General features: G+C 37.8%; 1 protein-coding gene across 10 annotated transcripts in view; it reads right to left on the bottom strand.

Moving 5' to 3' along the window:
* LOC133463903 (neurexin-1a-like) overlaps positions 1–18,925 on the bottom strand; it is a 301,928-nt gene that overhangs the window by 174,893 nt on the left and 108,110 nt on the right. For 5 of the 10 annotated variants that reach the window (XM_061745667.1, XM_061745669.1, XM_061745671.1 and 2 more), the window contains 3 exons: positions 17,784–17,807; positions 16,547–16,708; positions 6,386–6,827 (listed from right to left, as the gene is read on the bottom strand). In XM_061745667.1, coding sequence (XP_061601651.1) covers positions 6,386–6,827; positions 16,547–16,708; positions 17,784–17,807 — 628 coding nt within the window. The remainder of the gene's footprint in view (positions 1–6,385; positions 6,828–16,546; positions 16,709–17,783; positions 17,808–18,925) is intronic. The other 5 variants (XM_061745668.1, XM_061745672.1, XM_061745674.1 and 2 more) reach the window with 1 other exon arrangement.

The following is an 18,925-nucleotide window of genomic DNA, read 5'->3' as shown; positions in this document are numbered from 1 at the left end:
ATCACAGGGCACCTAGTCTATTAGAAGCCTAATCTGTGATCCCAAGGAGCATCCTCACCATTTTTCTATGGATTTCCCACAATAAATCTCCTCTATCTATAAACCAGTGGTCGCAGAAGGAAAGAAGAGCAAAGGAAAAAAAAAAATTGCCCTCTTTATCATTTCAGGCCACCCCTGCCAAAAAAAAAGAAATAAAAAAGAAAAAAAAAATCTACATCGCAACCATCTTTTTGAACTTGATTAACAGTCCACAGACATTTTCTTTCTCCACCCTGTCTCTCCTTCTGTTTGCCTCCCCAACACATAAACCTGCCATGAGAGTTTCATGTGTTTCCCCAACATGATTTATCACTCTCATTCAGGTTTAATTCTCGATCTGAAGCACGGTAAACAACAGCGGACATGTCTGGACTGTAAAGTAGTGGAAAAAGAAGCCCTTACTGTGGGACTCAGACCGGGTGATTAATTTGTATATGGATCTGTTACTCTCGGTGCAGGAGCCATTGTGGACTGTAATTAATGGCGGCTGCCTGTACTGCCCGCATCCTTGTCCAGTAATCTATATGCTGCACTACTGAGGATCCACACAGGCAACAGCTTGCAAAGAAATAGGAATCAGCTAAAATGCAAAAAAAATACAACTTCCATTAAGTTTTAATTTACATTTTGAGTGGCAGATGCATACTACGGCAGATACGAAGGGGCTATTAGCCGACTGCTTCCGGCTAAATGGCAAGATTCCCAACTGCGTGTATTAGGGACAGGATTTTAGTTTTGAAGTTACTTTTGAAGTGTTTGTGTTTGGAAACAAGCCTTGAGCCACATGAATTTTCAGCAGGGTTGCCTGACATATTTAATAGAGGAATTGGATATTAAATGGACCATTTCAAATTTCTTTACAGCTACTATTAGAATGCTTGAATTTACATATCATATATAAAACAAATGTCTGTTTTTTTTTTTCCTAAATTATCTTCCTTTGTGTGTTCACTGTTTTGATAACATAAATCAATGCAAAGAGCCAGAAAAAAAAAACACTTTCGAAATCACTATATATGGTACCAATTACAATATATCTTTGCGGTGGATGTTTTTATATGTAAGGGACCCAACTCTCTTGCAAAGGTACTTGAGAGAGACAGCTAGCTAGAGATTGAGTGCACAATGATTAACCTGGTGCAGAGTAACATGTTCCAACTCTCTTTTCAGGGTCTTGGCCCCAGGCATCTGTTCCAGCATTTTCACGCCACCACCCACTACCCCAGCTCTTTCCAGTCACACTTGTGGAGACTTCCAAATTTTGCACACTTGGCATTGGCCACTCGTCACACAGCCAGAACAGCTCCCTTCAGGTTATAGTTAACGAGCTCACTACATCAAACTCATTAGTGAGAAAACTTTCTAGGAGTAGAGCAGGTGCCCGGAAGAAGAATGAACACCAGTATGGTCAGCAAGAACTGTGAGAGAAGTATCCACGTTCAATAACAAATCCCCTCCTATGATAGCAGGAAGTGGTTTGAAACATTGCATCGTGAATAATACATACACAAAGTAAATACTAAAGGGGTCATGACAAGGCTAATGGCTTTTGAAATCTTAGTTTCTAAGCTTACTATATATTTTTAGAGATACAAACAGCAAAAATGACACTGCAGATCTACAGTTAGCATTGCTGTCAACACTGATGCAAGCAAGTAACGTGAATAGGATACCATCATATTTGAGCCATTTGCTCAGAGTGCCTTGCTCACTTGTAAAATTCCTGTAAGGAAGTGTGTAAACACCGTCAAACTATGTTAAGTCAGAAGGCAGAACATAAAGCTATGGGCACATGAACAATAGTCATGCTTGCAGGATGGGAAACATAACACATACATATATACTGCAGGACTGCCTATGCTTGGAACATTACTAAAAAGCCAAAAGGGAAAGGGGATTTATAGGTTTTTGGAAATTCTACGTGGCACAAAAGAGGAAGAAATACCACAAGAATGTAGATATACTGTATAAGGTAGCTAGGAGAAAGTTGAGAGAGGGGTCAGTGATGGGATAAGAAAACATCTGCTTGAAAATAGAAGCAAATGATACATTGAAAGTACAGGATGTGTAATAAATTGCAGTTTATCAAAATGACAGAGAAGGGAATAAATGAATGGAGGGTTATGACGAAAACTATTCCAACTCATTTTAGAACAACCAACAAGGGATTTCTATTTTTATGGCTTGTTTTTCTCCATGGACTGAATCACAAGTGTTACTCCATTATCAGACCTGAACATAGGGGTTCAAATGACAGCTCAGATCTCTCTCATGCTTTCTGCATCAGCAGCCTAGCTCACTTGGCATGATGTCCCCTAACCCCACTCACACATCCCCAAAACATGTTAGACAGGGGATTACTGCAATCCAGTTAGGGCGATACGGTCAAATCTCTCCATGTGATTGGATTCTCTGTAGAGAGAAGCTTGTAAGTTGCCTGTGAGGATGGAGAATGTCTTATCTACGTGTGTGCGTGCTTGCGTCTGTTTATTCCATGTGCACATTTGTGTTTGAAGTAGTAGTTTGCGTGCCCTAGCAGGAATGTCCGTGTCAGGTCTCTGATGAGTGACCCGCAGCACTCTCAGCCCAGAAGCCCCCACTTAAATGCAGACTGTCTCCTAGCATCTGTAATGCATTGAGGTTAGAAGATGCTTTCGGAGAGCGCCAGTCCATTTGCCGGGTGGCTTCCCGCCGGAAGAGCCAGCACAACTAAATAGGGCAGGGATCATTATCTGGCAGTGTCACAGCTGCTGGAACAGTTGCATATGGAGGACCGGATTGCAGATAATTATGTCTGGGTTTTGTGTGGCATTTTTGTTACGAGTGATGTGCTTGGTGGTGTGTGTTAACAAAACATTCGACACAGAAAAAAGCTTAAGAGTGCCATATGTTTATGAGTCATATTGTCAGGAGATATGTGAATTCTTTCGTGTTAAAAAATTGACTTAATTCAAAGAAAGCACAACAAAAGGACAGTCTGCACAATCTTGTTAATTCAAAAGTCCAGACAAATTCTTCTGTACTTTGTGTGTACATTTCCATTTACAAAGGCTATTGAGAAAGTTTTTACATCACCACATTTCATAAAAACTGCTGTTTAAAGTACAATTAAAGTCACGTGCTTTCAGCGCTAATAGGCATGTGAGTGAACAATGCTCAAAATGCAAGTGCTTCCATTTGAGGAGCATTTTTGCACACTACACACACAACCTGTATTTGGCAGATTTCAAAAAATCTCAAGATCCAAACATTTTGGAAGGTGGGTCAGGTCAACAGACTCAAACTGAGGAGTTTGGGGAGATAAACCCGTACTGTTGAAACCTGCTCTGTGATTTAAGACTCTAAGCAGAAGTGCATTTTGGCCACTTAGTTATCCTCTCACACGGGAAGTCATCATACTGCAGAGACCTTTTTATGTTCCCTTTGCACTTCAGTGCTTAAGCGCTGGTGCGTTAGACTTGAGGAAAGGAGGAAAAGTTACTCCAAAATGTCATTAGCACACAGCTCAGTACAGCACAGTGCAGTAACTGTCCTGGGAGAGACCCCCTCCTGTTTCCATGGAAACTTAGGCAGGGCAGACAGAGAGAACAGTGAGTAGAGAGAGCTTGAGGTTGTATGTGAACGTGAAAATGTGGGGGTGGAAGACAGGAGGGTACTAGACAGATAAAGAACACAATCTAATTTTGTGAGAAAGTGTCTTTGATACTTTGATCAAGTACAACTTAGAGCTGGGTGATATACCCATACACACACATTTTATATATATATATATATATATATATATATATATATATATATATATATATATATATACATATACAGAATACAAGAGCGGAAACCATTCCTTATACAATCTGACATGATCCGTTCCCCTTGTAAAGCCATGTCTTTGTGTGTATTTCTCTTTACTTTAGGCGCTTCCCTGCCACCTGCCTTCCTCCAATATCTGTCAACAACAAGGTTTGCTGAAGACTTACAAGTGCTCCTCACTGCTGTCATCTTTCTTACTGTCCATGTACTCTCCCAAAGAAATAAAAAATAAATGCAGCAACGTAGAAAAACTGGGCCAAAATTTCTTCAAAGTTTTGTCACAACACCCCTCTGAGATGAGCACTTGCTTTTGCTCTGTCAAGCAGGGCAGCCTGGCTGTGAACTCATGTTAACTTACATTTGTAGCATCCCTTTACATTTGAGTGCCATTGAAATAATGACAAATACTGTTAAAGGTCAACTTTTTCGATGATATCACATTTTTATAAGTCTGTGTCTACCATTTAATATACCGGTAGTCACAACATACTATTCTTAACAGGAACCATTTCAGTCACTATATTAGACTTTAAGTTCTGTCTGACAACAGGGAATAATGCTACGAAAAGGAGGACTGTACTATGTAGGAGCACTATTACAATAGAGTGCACAGGAAAAAAAGTTGAAAAAAGAAGTGTATAGATTTTAAACCCTACACTCATTTACAGTAATGCCTTTGTCTATAGGATCTTTCATGGACTTTGTCCAGTTTTGTGGTCACATATGGTGCTTGTTGATTTCCATCACTCGTAGGTAATTCGTAATTTTTAGATATAGAATTTACAGTATTCTGTTTCTTTTGTTCTTTGGAAGATTCTTCCTGTTTACATTTCTGCTCCTACTAATCTTCATCTTTGTTTTCAGTTGTCAGAGCTGTTTGTTGTGGCAAGTTTTATTAAAGCTTGTTTTAGTTGTTTATGTGTCTGCCTGCTGCATTTGGGTCCTTGTTCAGGTGCACATGTAAAATGGAATTACTAAAGGGCAGATTGATTGTCTCTTGGTACTTAGTGCAAACTTTGTATTACCATTAAAGTGAAAAGTGAGTAGAGATGAGGTGGTAAATCAGATCTTGAAAGTTTTGGATACAATGATCTTTAAGCCTGGCCCAGGATGTTGTTTATAGGAGTTTCACATCCACACGGCACAATTCAGAGAGGGGATTATTTAAATGAATCACTGCAGAATGATTAACCTTGGGGCTTGCAATTCACTGCTGATTGTGCCATTATTTACTGCCAATGAAAAAGGTGTTTTAAATTTGCTCCTGAAGCAGCTGTGGCAGTGCTGCAATGAGGATGCACACGTGTTACTAAACACCATCAGTGAGTTTTTGTTAAAATGGACAATATTACTTCAAAATGGATATCACTGTCCACATTTTCACCAGTTTTCCTAATGGGTAAAGAACAATATTTAAAGTCTAGATAACATTCTTAGGTATCAGCAGGTTTATTTGCAAAGCGGACCCTTGGCTGTGTTGATAGCTGATTGTTCAATGAGTCCAAAACTTTTTTTTTTTTTTCTTGCCAGCATATTAGGCATCAATACTCTTTCTCACTTATGTTTACCATCTGATCCAAAGCCATAAAAGAAATTTAAAAAATCAAATGTGAATAGGCCTAATATATACTACTATTGGTACATTTGGTCTTTACTTAAATGAGCAAAGAGTAAACTGTTGTTGTTGGCAACTCAGCTGCAAACCTGAAACTGCCACCAGCAGAGGTTTATATCACTGACAGCTCAAACAGAAAATCTAAACACTGAATGTAATTTAAAACAAAATTATACTGGAAAAAAAACAAAAAAAAAACAGAAAAGAATAAAAAAAATACATTATCTCAATGACTACTTCAATTGTTAATCAAATTCTATTTAGAACTACAACCCATTACTGTTTTAAGTTGGTAATTAATCACTTGATCTAATTTCCACCTCTTGAGATGGAGTGTAAAAAACATGGTCAAGGGGTAGATCTAATTTGCAGCATGACATTGCAGGGCCTTGGCTCTAAGATCACATTAACAAGTAGCCGTTTAGATAAGCAAATCAACAGACACCAGAGCAGGGCAATGCAGGGATCAGAGGAGACATTGTGTGAGGGGCAAAGTTGTCTTATGGCAAATATGGTTACTGTCTGGAGTCAGATTAAAACCATCAAGGCTTTATTTTGCATTGCTTTGATGAGCATCCAGTAGTGATGTATCAGCCCTTGCATGGTAGTGGATATTCTTTTGTGGATCTCTCAGAAAATATAATATGGACCCCACAGTAGTATTTTTGTTGGAGTTCAATAATTTATTGTGATGGCTCACAGCAGAGCCCCTACTCACTGCTGAAGGATCTGTTGTATATAGAAGCCTGCACTGGTCAGTCAGATTATAAACTAGTTTCTTATCATAAACCTTTATACATACATTGGTCCTAGGATCTCCTTTTGCAGCATCTACTAGAAAAAGTTGATACACTTTTTTATTTGTATGTTGCATGCTCTTCTATATCTAAACACTTTAATTTTAATGGTTTTATAAGTTACCTGATCTTCCATCTCGTTGAAAGTCCACATGGTACCACTCGCCGTCATTCACTTTCTTATTGACTGCTCTGGTCTTGGTGGTTCCTGATCCCATATCTAACAACAAGTACAGATGCCCATCCAGCATTTCAATAGCAAAGAAGTCCACCTTGAAAGTTTGGGGGCTCCTGGAATCCTTGGGTTGCTGCTTAGGCTTTCCATGGCTGAAAAGGAGGAGCCCGTTGGGCTCTGTGGTACGGAAGTCAAAGGAGATGGAGCCCGTCTTTTTAGCATTCCACTTGTTGAGAATGATGAAAGAATCGGGTGTCTCGAATGTAATAGGGTCCAGAGTGGCAACATTTTCACACTTAAAGGCCACAGTACCATGGACCTTCATCTTGGGATCATCCTGCTTGGCCAGCCTAGACAACTCAAGTCTCACATCGTTGTTTTTGTAAACAACCTGAATTGAGATGAAAGAAGAAAAACAATTATTCTGCAGTCATTTATACAGTAACATAACATAGACTTGTAGAAACTAACCATTACAAGGAAATGCTATATAAAATGTAAAAACACTTGTTTATTAGATATTTTCAACCCAGTTCAGTGCATCATAAGCCTCATTAACTTACCAAAAACACTGAACAACTTCATCTATGCGGCACAAATGCCACTCATATTCCCCCGCTGTCTTTGCTTCCTACTGTAAGTGTTGACAAAGTGTGCAGCAAGTACTCTGACTGCATGAAGAGTAAAAGGGGAGACGTATCATAACTTGTCTAGTGTAACCTTACTGTCAACTGCAGCAAGAGACAGAATGAATTTAAAAGGCAACTGTGACAGTGGTTTAGAGGGATTTAGGCGCTATTTTCACTATTGGATAAGTGAGAAGGAAGGTGTTAAACCTAAACTACTGACCTGATTAAAAGGGTGGTATAAAATGCTGATCAAAGCACCAGATAAAGCATATGATTATGATTGTTTTGGAAGTGTTCACTATAGACCCCATGACAGCGTTGCCAAATCCTGGTCCTCAGGACCCCGTGTCCTGCATGTTTTAGATGCTAATACAGAGTCCACGCTCTGAGCAGGGATCGAAGAGGTACATTTGTGTGCCTTGGCAGCAAAGGATGGACAAGTTGTTAGTATTTTCTAACTACTTCATCTGTAAATCCTTTTTTCAGTCATATGGGCATTAAAAATAATAGCACAAAAGCTCTGATTTTGCTTAGTTAGCACTATCTTTGCAGTCAATCACATTTTCTGAAACAAATGAGACAAATAATGTGGACAAAAAGCTGAGAAATGAAGGAAGTTCCACATAAAAAAAAGTAAATATGGGTAAGTAAGCTTATACATACAAAGTGAAACATACATTTTAACTACATGTTAGTCATTTTAAAAAGGTATCATAAAACACACAAAATTGTGGTTTCAATCTCAAGTAAGGTTTCTGAAGACAGACAGAATTCACAACAACACTTAAGACCAAAGATTACTGGAGTTTATGTAAGGATGTAAGAGTCCACAAAAAATTATACAAAAAAATAATAATTTATTTGTATTAATACAAATAAATAAAAGAAAAAAAAAGTATTATTATTATCCTTCCATCCATTTTCCACTGCCCCCGCGACCCGGTTCCGGATAAGCGGTGGAAAATGGATGGATGGATAATAATAATACAAATTAAAAAAAAATCCTTCATTCAACAGTGAAGTTCCTTTGAGAACGTATATTCTCTTCTCAGGGACTCAGTCAAAGCACCCTTGAAGTGCAACAAAAAAGCCATTGTGTGCGGTTGCTAAGGGAAAATAATAAATATTTGGCCAATAGCATCGCTAAATTTAATGGTTTTAGGGCGCTGGAATTTTCGCCCCTGCTACACAAATTGGGATTGCTACAATGATAAACTGGTCTCAGGTCAGTCAGGGAGATGGTCGCAGCAACAACAGTTGAGGCGCAGCTTGCACCAAATTCGGTAAGGTCTTGTTAAACTACCTTTTTGCAAGGACGATGGTGGAAAGAAATCCTTGTTAAAGGAGCTGGATACCGACAAGCCTGAAATTACCATCACCCAGCCAACCAAGGAGAAAGGTTAAGCCTACAACGGGACTTTCAGCAGGAGCTGGTTCCTACGTAAGTCGTGGCCTTTTCAAAAGTGACAGGTGTGATTTGATTTGGATGCAGTTTGGACAAACTGGTTTAAAGCACCTCTCTGAGAAGCATGAAAGATCAAAAGTTCACATGGAAAACTGTGTAAAGCTGTGGTCGGAAGGATTAGCATAGCAGTGCAGCTAGACGATGTGCACCGCATTGCTGTAAGAAGGCAATATGAAGAGGTTCAGTGTCTATAGGTCATCTTATTAAAACAATGCATTTTATGTGAAGTTTAGATGAAATTAAATTGACAGTAATGATGACACAACCTTGGGTTTGGTCAGTAGATCCCTAGCCAGCCAGTTTTCAGAATTTACTCTTCTTTATTGGATCACAGAGGCTGTTCCTAATCTGGTGGAGGATGGGAAACCAGTTCAGGAGACACCCCCAAAGAAACCAAGGAGATTGGGACACCATTTGTCACTGGAGGTAAGCACTTGCTGCTTGGTCTGATTTGAATCAGATCATCAGATAATGATGATGCTGCCCATTTGATATAGTAGTCGTGACTAAAATGTACTGTATATTGTGTTATGATACGAATGATTAAACTAAGCCATATTGGCTCATTGCTTAATATATCAATTAATCATGTTTATTTATAAAGCACATTTAAAAACAAACTCAGTTCACCACAGGTAAAACTACAATCCCAAAGTAATATCAAAATAAACAGTTATATATAAATTAACCAAAATAATATAGTAAAACTATGAGTATTTGTTGTCAAATGCTGAAATGTTCCTTGTTGTAAACTTCTTAAGTATAAAAGTATAAATGGAACCTAATATAACTGTAAATTGTTAATTTACTTAATCTGTGAAACTTCTGAGGTAAATTATTATTGTGGAATTGTCATTTTCTGAGTCTTAATATGAATGTTTATACTAGACTAAGAAGGGAAATCTATTGTCAGCCTGTGCAAAGATTTTTTTCCACCAGCCGCCACTGATTTCCCATAAGAAATTAAAACTTGAGCAAATGTCAAAATGTGTCATGCAAACATGTGTCATCAGTCACCCTTTGGAAACGTAGACACGTGTTTTGTGTTTGAATATACTGCATATAAACAAAACAAATACTGTAAACTTCATAATCAGCAGAGAGACTAATACATTCAAGTCGTTAAAAGTACGGTGAATGAGCTTGTTCAAACTGCTAGAATTTCTCAGTTGTGCATAAGGTTATCTTGTGATGAGCCATTAAGGCAACGGTATGTGTACTGCCTGCTACTGTACGTGACGAAGAGTCGAAAAGACGAGAGACGAAAAGAGTTGTAGTGTGTTTATCATGTGAAGTATTCAGCTGAAATTGGGGACACCTTTGATGGAACTGCATTTGTATGGGACATTATCTGTGTCCCCAAACCAGACCTACTATGTTCAACTTTACTGGGAGATGGAGGTCATAGGAGTGCATCTGAATAAAGGTAATATGTTCCGCCTTAGTTTTTCACAAATGCTTTATAACCTACTATATCAGACAGTATTTAACCACACTGAAAAATATTAAGTTGATAATCCAAAGCCTTTACTTACTACATTTTTATCTTCACATAGAAGTGAAATAAAAAGGTAATTTTACAAGAGCAGTTTTGAAGAAAGAATGTAAAAAAGAATAGAGATAAATATGCCGGATGAATTTGAGTCATGCAGACAAAGGTGCAACATCTACAGTAAATAAACCCAAATCAATTCTTTAGAGTCAAGAAACCTTTCAGAGTTAAAGAAGCTTTGGCCTGAGCTATGCCTGGCGCTGCACTAGGGGTGCTGCACTAATCTGTCATCAAGGCAGGGATGTGACAACTGAGCTATTACTGCACCACTGTTTGTTTTGTCATCGAAAGGGATAGGCAAGCATGAGACCTCAGACTGGAAATCTGCACACAAGTACATCCAACATGCTATCAATAAAGGCTGCTGTACTTGCAACTGAACTAGTACTTGCTCTGTTGTCACACTGTTGCCCACATGTGCTATCACAGCATATATATATGTATATATACATATATATAAATAAGAGATGCACCGATTACAATTTTATTGGCCGATTCCGAGTCTAATAGAAATAGTAAATTAATAGAAACACCTCCAGCTGTGTGATTTTAGCGATATACAGTCATCAACAACTGAAGTAGTACTATCCGGACACCCATCGTCTCCTGAACGCAGTGGTCATCTCTGATTTCACCACAAACAAAATGTGAAACGGAATATTCTGCTGTAAACGTTCACCAGCTGCTACTCCATCGAGGAAGGGCTGATGGAGCTGGTGGCCATGACTGACAATGACACAAGCTGGGCGCGTTTAAGTCGGCTTCAAATGCCTGTTTGCTCATTTATAACCTTACAGGGAAAAAAGAGACGTGAAAACTGCTGTTCAGAAAACCTATGGAGCGACGTTATATGATGCATGTGCAAAACAGACCAGAATGCAATTGGTAAAAAAAAATGAGGGGGACCTTCCAGTCACTGGTCCGGCCGGTCAAGCTGAAAATAGGTAAATCCGGCCGGTCAATCGGTGCATCTTTAATATACATACTTTAATATACATATATATATATACATATATATATATATATACACATCTATATATCTCATTTCCAAATGACGACGATTTAAAAAAAAAATGGATGTTTATTGTTTTTATGTTCAATGTCAGCTGTTACAAAGTTGATGCCAGTCTTTCATCAGGCACCATCATATTTTTTGTAACGTTTACCTTTTGTATCAGCAGCTTCTTAATAGCAGCAAAAGGCAATGGGGGGTTCATCCCAGCCAGAGGAATAATTTGTTGCCTCAGAACTACAGGATCTGTTACAAGTCCCCTTTCTGAAAGGGTGTTCAACTCAGGGAGGAACAAATATTGTTCAAAATTGTTATTATTGTTTAAATTATTCAAAGGTTTGTGTAAAGAAGACAAGAGATGTTTATTGTTATAATATTTTTTTGTTCAGCTGTTGCAGAGTTAAAGTAATAAGTGCAATAACTTTTATATTGGAAAAAAATCGTGAGAGAATCGTGATCTCAATTCTAAGCAAAAAAATCGTGATTCTCATTTTGTCCAGAATCGTGCAGCCCTAATATATATTATATATACACATTTTAATTTGTCCTAGCTTACAGTAGCTTACAGACATTCTTTCTGTGATGTCATTGCAAAGCTGTTTGTTTTTGAGGTGTACAAAAACTGTTAATAAAAACACATTTGTATGTTATTAGAGTGCATACATTGATTTTGTTTTTTCCATAAGTGTGGTAATTGGTGTTTTCTTATGCATTAATTAATTAATAACCTGCAAACTACAATTTCCCAGCTTGTGATAAATAAAGTATATATATATATATATATATATATATCTAAACTATGGGTTTTAGGGTATGTGGGCATAGTCTCATAATTAGAACAACACATTTGCCCTTTTCTGATAGAATTACATAAAAATTCTTAAATGGTCAATGACTTGATAACATATAAAAAACTTGTATTTATCCTAGGAACAACAATAGTTATTTCTAATATGTACACAAGATTTCAATGCATTGATCCTGAGATGGCGAGAAAAAGTCGCTATATTTAGTTTTGCCATGAGCAGAGTCAGTAGCTAAGTGGCGTGGATGAACATGCTCCGGGTGAGCCAATTCCATGTTATCATTACATGTGCAGCACCACAGAAACATATAGCTAACATGAACAGTCCCCTTAACGACCTGTATATGGCTAGTGGGTGGGGGTCCCGATCCTGTCTGCTCATTAAGAGAACTGTATCAGACTTCAAAACCAGAGAGGATGACAGCCTGCACTTGAGGTACGTTGATATATCTATGATATTGCAAAAGAGTAGCAGAAAAAGGAGAACACATTTTAAAAAGTAATAGATAAAAACAGATGACTGGATCAATTTGAAGTACATTATGGATACTTTTGTATATTCCAACTGTCTGCTGAAGAAAAACACATTTGGACTATGTTCACACTACCAGCCACATTAGCCGGTTCTGATCAAATTTTGATTTGGTCAGGATCCGATTCAATTCAACATTCATAACTACACGTCTTGCATCACACGCATGAAAACACAGCAGCCATCAAAAATAATCTATACAGTGAGGCAAAAAAGTATCATCATAGGTACAGCTATGAGAAACAAAATTAGAGAAAAATCACATTGTATGATTTTCAAAGAATTTATTAGTAAATTATGGTGGAAAATAAGTATTTGGTCACCCACAAACAAGCAAGATTTCTGGCTCTCATGCACAGACGTTTAACTTTTTCTTTAATAAGCTCTTCTGTCCTCCACTCGTTACCTGTTTAAATGGCACCTGTTGGTGTGAATAAATCAACTGTAGGAGCAGTTGTAAGAAAATAGAAGACATACAAAACCATTGATAATCTAAATCGATCTGGGGCCCCAGGCGAGATCTCAAAGTAATCATGAAAACGGTGAATAAAAATCCCATACCTACACGAAGGGACCTGATGAATGACCTGTATAGAGCTGGGCCCAAAGTAACAGAGGCTACCATCAGTAACACACTACACCAAGAGGGACTCAAGTCCTGCAGCGCCAGGTGTGTCCTCCTGCTTAAGCCAGTACTGTACATGTCCACGCCCGTCTGAAGTTTGCTAGAGATCATATGGATGACCCAGAAGAGGACAGATAGAATATATCATGTGGTCAGATGAAACCAAAATAGAACTTTTTGGTAAAAACTCAACTAGTCCTTTTTGGAGGAGAAAGAAAGCAGAGTTTCATCCCAAGAACACCATACCTACTGTGAAGCATAGGTGGAAACATCATGCTTGGGGCTCTTTTTCTGCAAAGGCGACAGGACAACTGTCTTTTTCTGCAAAGGCGAAAGGACAACTGTCTTTTTCTGCAAAGGGTACAGGACAACTGATCCGTGTCCAGGGACGAAACGGCCATGTATCATAAGATCTTAAACCAAAACCTCCTTCCATCAGAAAGAGCATTAAAGATGGAACGTGGCTGGGTTTTCCAGCATGACAATGACCCCAAACACACCACTCGGGCGATGAAGGACTGACTCCGTAAAAACCATTTCAAGGTCCTGGAGTGGCCTCGTCAGTCTCCAAACCTCAACACAATAGAACATTTTCAGAGGGAGTTGCACAACGAGAGCCTGAAAATGTTATTGACCAAATATTTATTTCCCAATGTAATTTACAAAAGAATCTTTGAAAAATCTTTAAAAAAGTTACAAATAAAATTTAAAAAATCCTACAATGTGATTTCCTGTATTTTTCTCCCTCATTTTGTCTCTCATGGCTGAAGTGTACCTATGATGAAAATTGCAGACCTTTTCATCTATCTAAGTAAGAGAACTTGCACAATCAGTGGCTGACAAAATACTTTTTTGCCCCAATGTATGTGCACCACAACAGAAACAGGATTATTTGTGAAACCAATTAAAGCAGGGAATGTGATTGAAGCAAGGTACAAACAATTCCTCATGTGTTATGGTACTTGTGACATTTGACTCTAGAGGACAGCAAAGACTTGACCAGCCATGAAAAGATCAAGGAGGACAAGACTGTTATTTGCAACACTCCTTTAGGGTCGTCGGCAAAAACTGATGATAAGAAAACTAAATGATACTCAAGACTAATATTGGAAAATATACCAATTTGGTACAGAATCAATACCAATAGTACTGTCTTGTCGTCCCTGATGTAAACACCACTTCAGAATATAATCAGATAGAAACACAGACTCTTGCTCCCTAAAAAAATGTATAGTATAAGTGTGCACATCTGTGGTTACAGCAACTGCTTGAAAACGCATAGCTGTGCTTCTGCATGACCTTTGCAGCCACTTTTAGATGAAAATATTAAAATATTTGACTTGAAATATTTTTCTATGACGCAAAAATCAGAGTCAAAGGACATTGATAAGCCCACGCAGTTATATTAAGTGGTATTCACAAAATTAAGTGGTACTACAACTGACACCCCAGTTTCTATTAAGAAATGGAACAGGTCAATAAAGGTCTGTATCAACAATATCTAAGTATCAATTACCATAAATGTCAAACTGGCTGGGTCACACATTTATGTTTCCCATTAGCCTTGTTAAATGTCCATAATGTTAAGGAATAAGATTGTGACTTTTGTCTAAAGCTTATGATAAAATGGTAATGTGGAAGCTAGACATTATCAATTCTGGCTGTTAAATTAACAAATAGACTTTCGGCTATGCTTGTGTATTTAATATATCAAGACTTATTGAGGTGCACACTGACATGCTTGTGTTTTTAGTAACATTTTGCAAACTGCAAAGCAAATTCAGCACAGGAAGGCAAATGAAAGTCATACATCTCGAGTTTAAATTGAACCATGCTGAATTCTGAAGGCTTTATACAATTTTCAGCCACGCAAAATTGTTACATACTGTTATAGACAGTTTGGTTTGTTTTATAGTTTGTTTTTTCACAAATATTGTTTGCTGCTATTTTCTTTTGTTTTTTTTTTTGTTGGTGAATGTTTATAAAATAAGCATCTTAATTTGGGGGATTTCTCCCCCTTATTGCATCAATAATGGTATTAAATATCAAGCATTTCCTGGGTATCATGTAAGATATATTCTATCAATCTGTGGTTAAGAGCTCAATTCCACGTGTAGTCATCTTGTTAGGCAGCATCAGTGCCAGTTACTTAAGAAAAAAAAAGTCTGGCTCTTTTCTGGGGACTGTAGTGGAGCCTCTCGAGCTGATTATGCAAAGAGGAATGTTTATTTCAAAATGAAAAACCAAATGGAAAACACTGAGCATCCTCTTCAGAATACAGTGGCTCAACTACAGAGTATCTGCACTCAGAGACTGTGTTGCAACACAGAACCCAAACAGGAGATTGTTCTTGACAACAGCTATAACCATCTATGATGACTCTTTAAAGAAGCTTTGTGGATTAATAAAGTATTATTGAATTTAATTAAATCTAACTGAAGTGAAGTGGTGTCCATGTTGAAATGAAGTATAGCATCAGCACCACGCTGCTGGTGCAGGTCGATTATGGCAACACAACATATGTTTATAGGCAGAAAAAAATCAAATGTTCCTATAAGTCCATTTTCACTCATGTTGCAAGGCCATGTGCTGGATAGTGGATACCATATAGTAAAGTGACATAATTCCTGATTGAAAATTTGAACTGATGAGTGGAGTTCATTGAACAGATGAGTCACATAAAACAAGAAAAATATGTAGGTTACGTCAGCCAGGTCGTGAGAGAGAAATAAATTAATTCTTCTTCTCCCCCGTCTCATATCCAGGGATAACCAGAACACTGCAGGCATGCTTTTTCATTACTACAGCACTAAGGGGCTATAGTGACAAAGCACATAAAGTACTGTATTATATGAGCTAGATTTAAATGGCTCATTATACTCTGAGACATCAACACTACAGAATGTGCTAAATGTTGTATGTTATCTTAGAGTAAGTAAACTAAAGGATTTATATTTTGTACATACCAGATACCACACATCTAGAACCTCGGAGTTGCATCTCTGTAAATAAACATACTGTATAAACTCACATCAAACATAGTTTTAGTATTAAAGTTAGTCTGAGATAGGTGTAATGTAAGTAATGTAAGTCTCACGCACTACATTGTTCAACAACAGTGGCAGTTTTACAGTAACTGTGTCAGATGTATGACTGCTCATGAAAATTCAGCTCCCTGATCTCTGGATCACTGATCCTCTTTGATGTACACTTCACAGAGGTATAGCAAGTAAATTCCACTTCAACACAGACCTGTGTGTGTGTGTTAAACAATGTCTTTGCAACTAGAAACAGAGGAGGGAACATGTGCATCAGAGAAAGTTTGAGCCTGAGCATGTGAGGAAGAGAAAAGAAACAAACTACAGCAAAGTGTTCAGGAAGCGAAAGGGTCAGCACGTGGGTGGAAGGGCCTGTTCTGGAGTCCTAAGGTGAAACCAGCTGTATCCTGTACACCCACAAGTCGAAGAGTTCACACAGAAGTGCTGTTTACCTCCTTGAGGCAACCCATGAAGTTGTTGCTAACTGGAGATCCAGGCAGGTCAGCTGTGCTAGGGCTCCCACCAACATAGAAAAAGTCATCAGAGCCTAGCATTGTGTAGTCTTCTTGTGTATATCCTGTGGTGGTCAGAATCCCATCCACGGATATTGTTACCTAGACAACAAAGCACAAGGAAAGAGCATGCTATACTGAGACAGCCTACACATTTTATTCCCCTTCTTTCTGTATGTCTATGACAGGCTTCCCTTAGTTTAATTATCCTAAAAACCCATTTTCATGTCTGTTTTCAGTCTTTTTTTTTTTTCTTGTTTCTTGTTATTATTTTGTCCAGTTTGATTAGTTGGAAGACTGCAAGCCTTCAGTAGGAATGCTATTCTAGAGTTAGTAGACTACGCATACTACAGTGTTAGTATTTCCTCTACTGCAACTTAAAAGTACTTTAGCAGACACAAAAATGGTGTTAGTAAAATTATATATAGGTTAGTTAAACTGTTATTCCATATTAGTATTAGTATTCAGCACCTTTACAAAGGAAATTAGAATGTGCCACTTGGTTAGAGAGGGAGCACATGCTGTGAGAAGCACAATCACATTTTAGCAGAAGACAATGGGGTATTAGAACAAATGGCATGCATGTATTTGTTTTTTTCTTTTTGTTCATGAACATACAAAAAGAAAATTCTTCCCATGTTTTGGGACCAAAAATCTGTATTTTGATGCTTGCCATTATGTCAGATGCATGCAAAAGCTCATAGACAGGGCAAAAGCACAAAGAGAAATAAGAAAGCATCAAACAAGTGACCAACCCTGCTCAACTGTCACAGTCATGTTGACAAATGGACAGTTTGACAATTGCCACATGTAAACACAGGGCATGCCATGCAAAGTGAATGGGAATACAACTGGCTGAGCCAAAGAGCATCAGACCAGCCAGACAGGAGCGCGTCCTCATTTTTAACGACAGCTTGATGGAAAAGGCTCAAAATGATGCTCCTAAAAGGTGGATCAAACAGAATAGAACAGGAAACAGGTGAAATAAAGAGGGCGAAACCAATGAATGAACCGAGAAATTAAAAAGGATTCAAAAGTAAGCAGAAAAGTACCAACCGCAATTTCCCTTTTTTTGTAAATGACGTCTACAGTAAAAAAAGAAAGAAAAGAAACACACGGCAAACCCAAACTAAGAAACAATTAGAATGATATCTACCGAACAATGTAGTTTGTTTACCATAGCGTGTCCAATGCCTGAGTGCTTTGTGGAAAAGGGGGGAGAAAGGAAATTAAAAACTGTGAACAGAATAACGATTGTTACTCAAATAATATATGATGGTCAATACTGTTAGTACATCGTTAAACGGCAAAAACCATACTGGTTAGTAGAATGGCACATTCGATGAATGATGTTAGTTTGTTTCCAAAGCATGTTAGTAACAGAGAAAAAGGGCAAAATAAGTTTAACAAGAAAAAAGCAGACCAAGGAAAATAACAAGAATGCTCCACAATAAGTGCTAGAGCTCAACCAGTGACTCCCCAAGTTTTTAATAGTGTATTTGCACAATTTTCTGTGCACCCAGACCACTGAGTAGCAAAAAAGAACAAAATAGCTTACCAACTTCCTGACAAAAGATTATGATTATCAATCGTCAAATGGTTTAAAAAAGAACAATGCCTAAAGCACATCAGTTGACCCTCTTTAAAACGTCCTATGTTCAAGTTTTAAATAAAGTTATGTTTTTGTTTTGTTTTTTTAATCTGCAATTTCATTTCCATTCTTTGGCTTTTCAGCTTCTGCCAATTAAGTGTGTCCTTCCATCTGTTGCCCATACAATACTTTACCTCTCATTTGGTCTGATTGATGAACTTTAGGATCACTTTACTGCAATGAGAGAAAGCAAAGAAGACCCTAACAAGGAATGAGGAGGATGACATTTTTTGATACCCCCCGTGGATAAACATGCACTTAATATGCCTGTTTTTCTTTCTCAATTTGAATGCAGTGGCTGTAGAGCTGTCCATATCGTTAAGTTTGCCAATAATCAATTTACTGATTATGCAACAAGAGCAGCTCTAGCCATGAGGTGAAGCTAATGTTTCCCAGCAAATGAGCAGGAACAAATCTAGAGATTTTGTCTCAAAGATGTACTTATAAATTATTCTACAATTGCTTAAATCTTAATCTAAAATAGTTAATATGATACTTTAACCGTTCCAGTCCCAATTGGGGGACCCTACTGCAGTAAATCAGATGGGCATATAGGGAAAATAGGCTGGATCTTAATGGGTTATTTATTTATTTTTTTGTTTGTTTTTAAATCACTGTAATCTATTTAATACAAGCTAAACACTCTAACAGGACCTATAACTTGATGA

Source organism: Cololabis saira, chromosome 17 (genome assembly GCF_033807715.1).
Source record: "Cololabis saira isolate AMF1-May2022 chromosome 17, fColSai1.1, whole genome shotgun sequence".
Lineage (NCBI taxonomy): Eukaryota > Metazoa > Chordata > Actinopteri > Beloniformes > Belonidae > Cololabis > Cololabis saira.
This window is presented reverse-complemented; position numbering and strand designations above follow the sequence as displayed.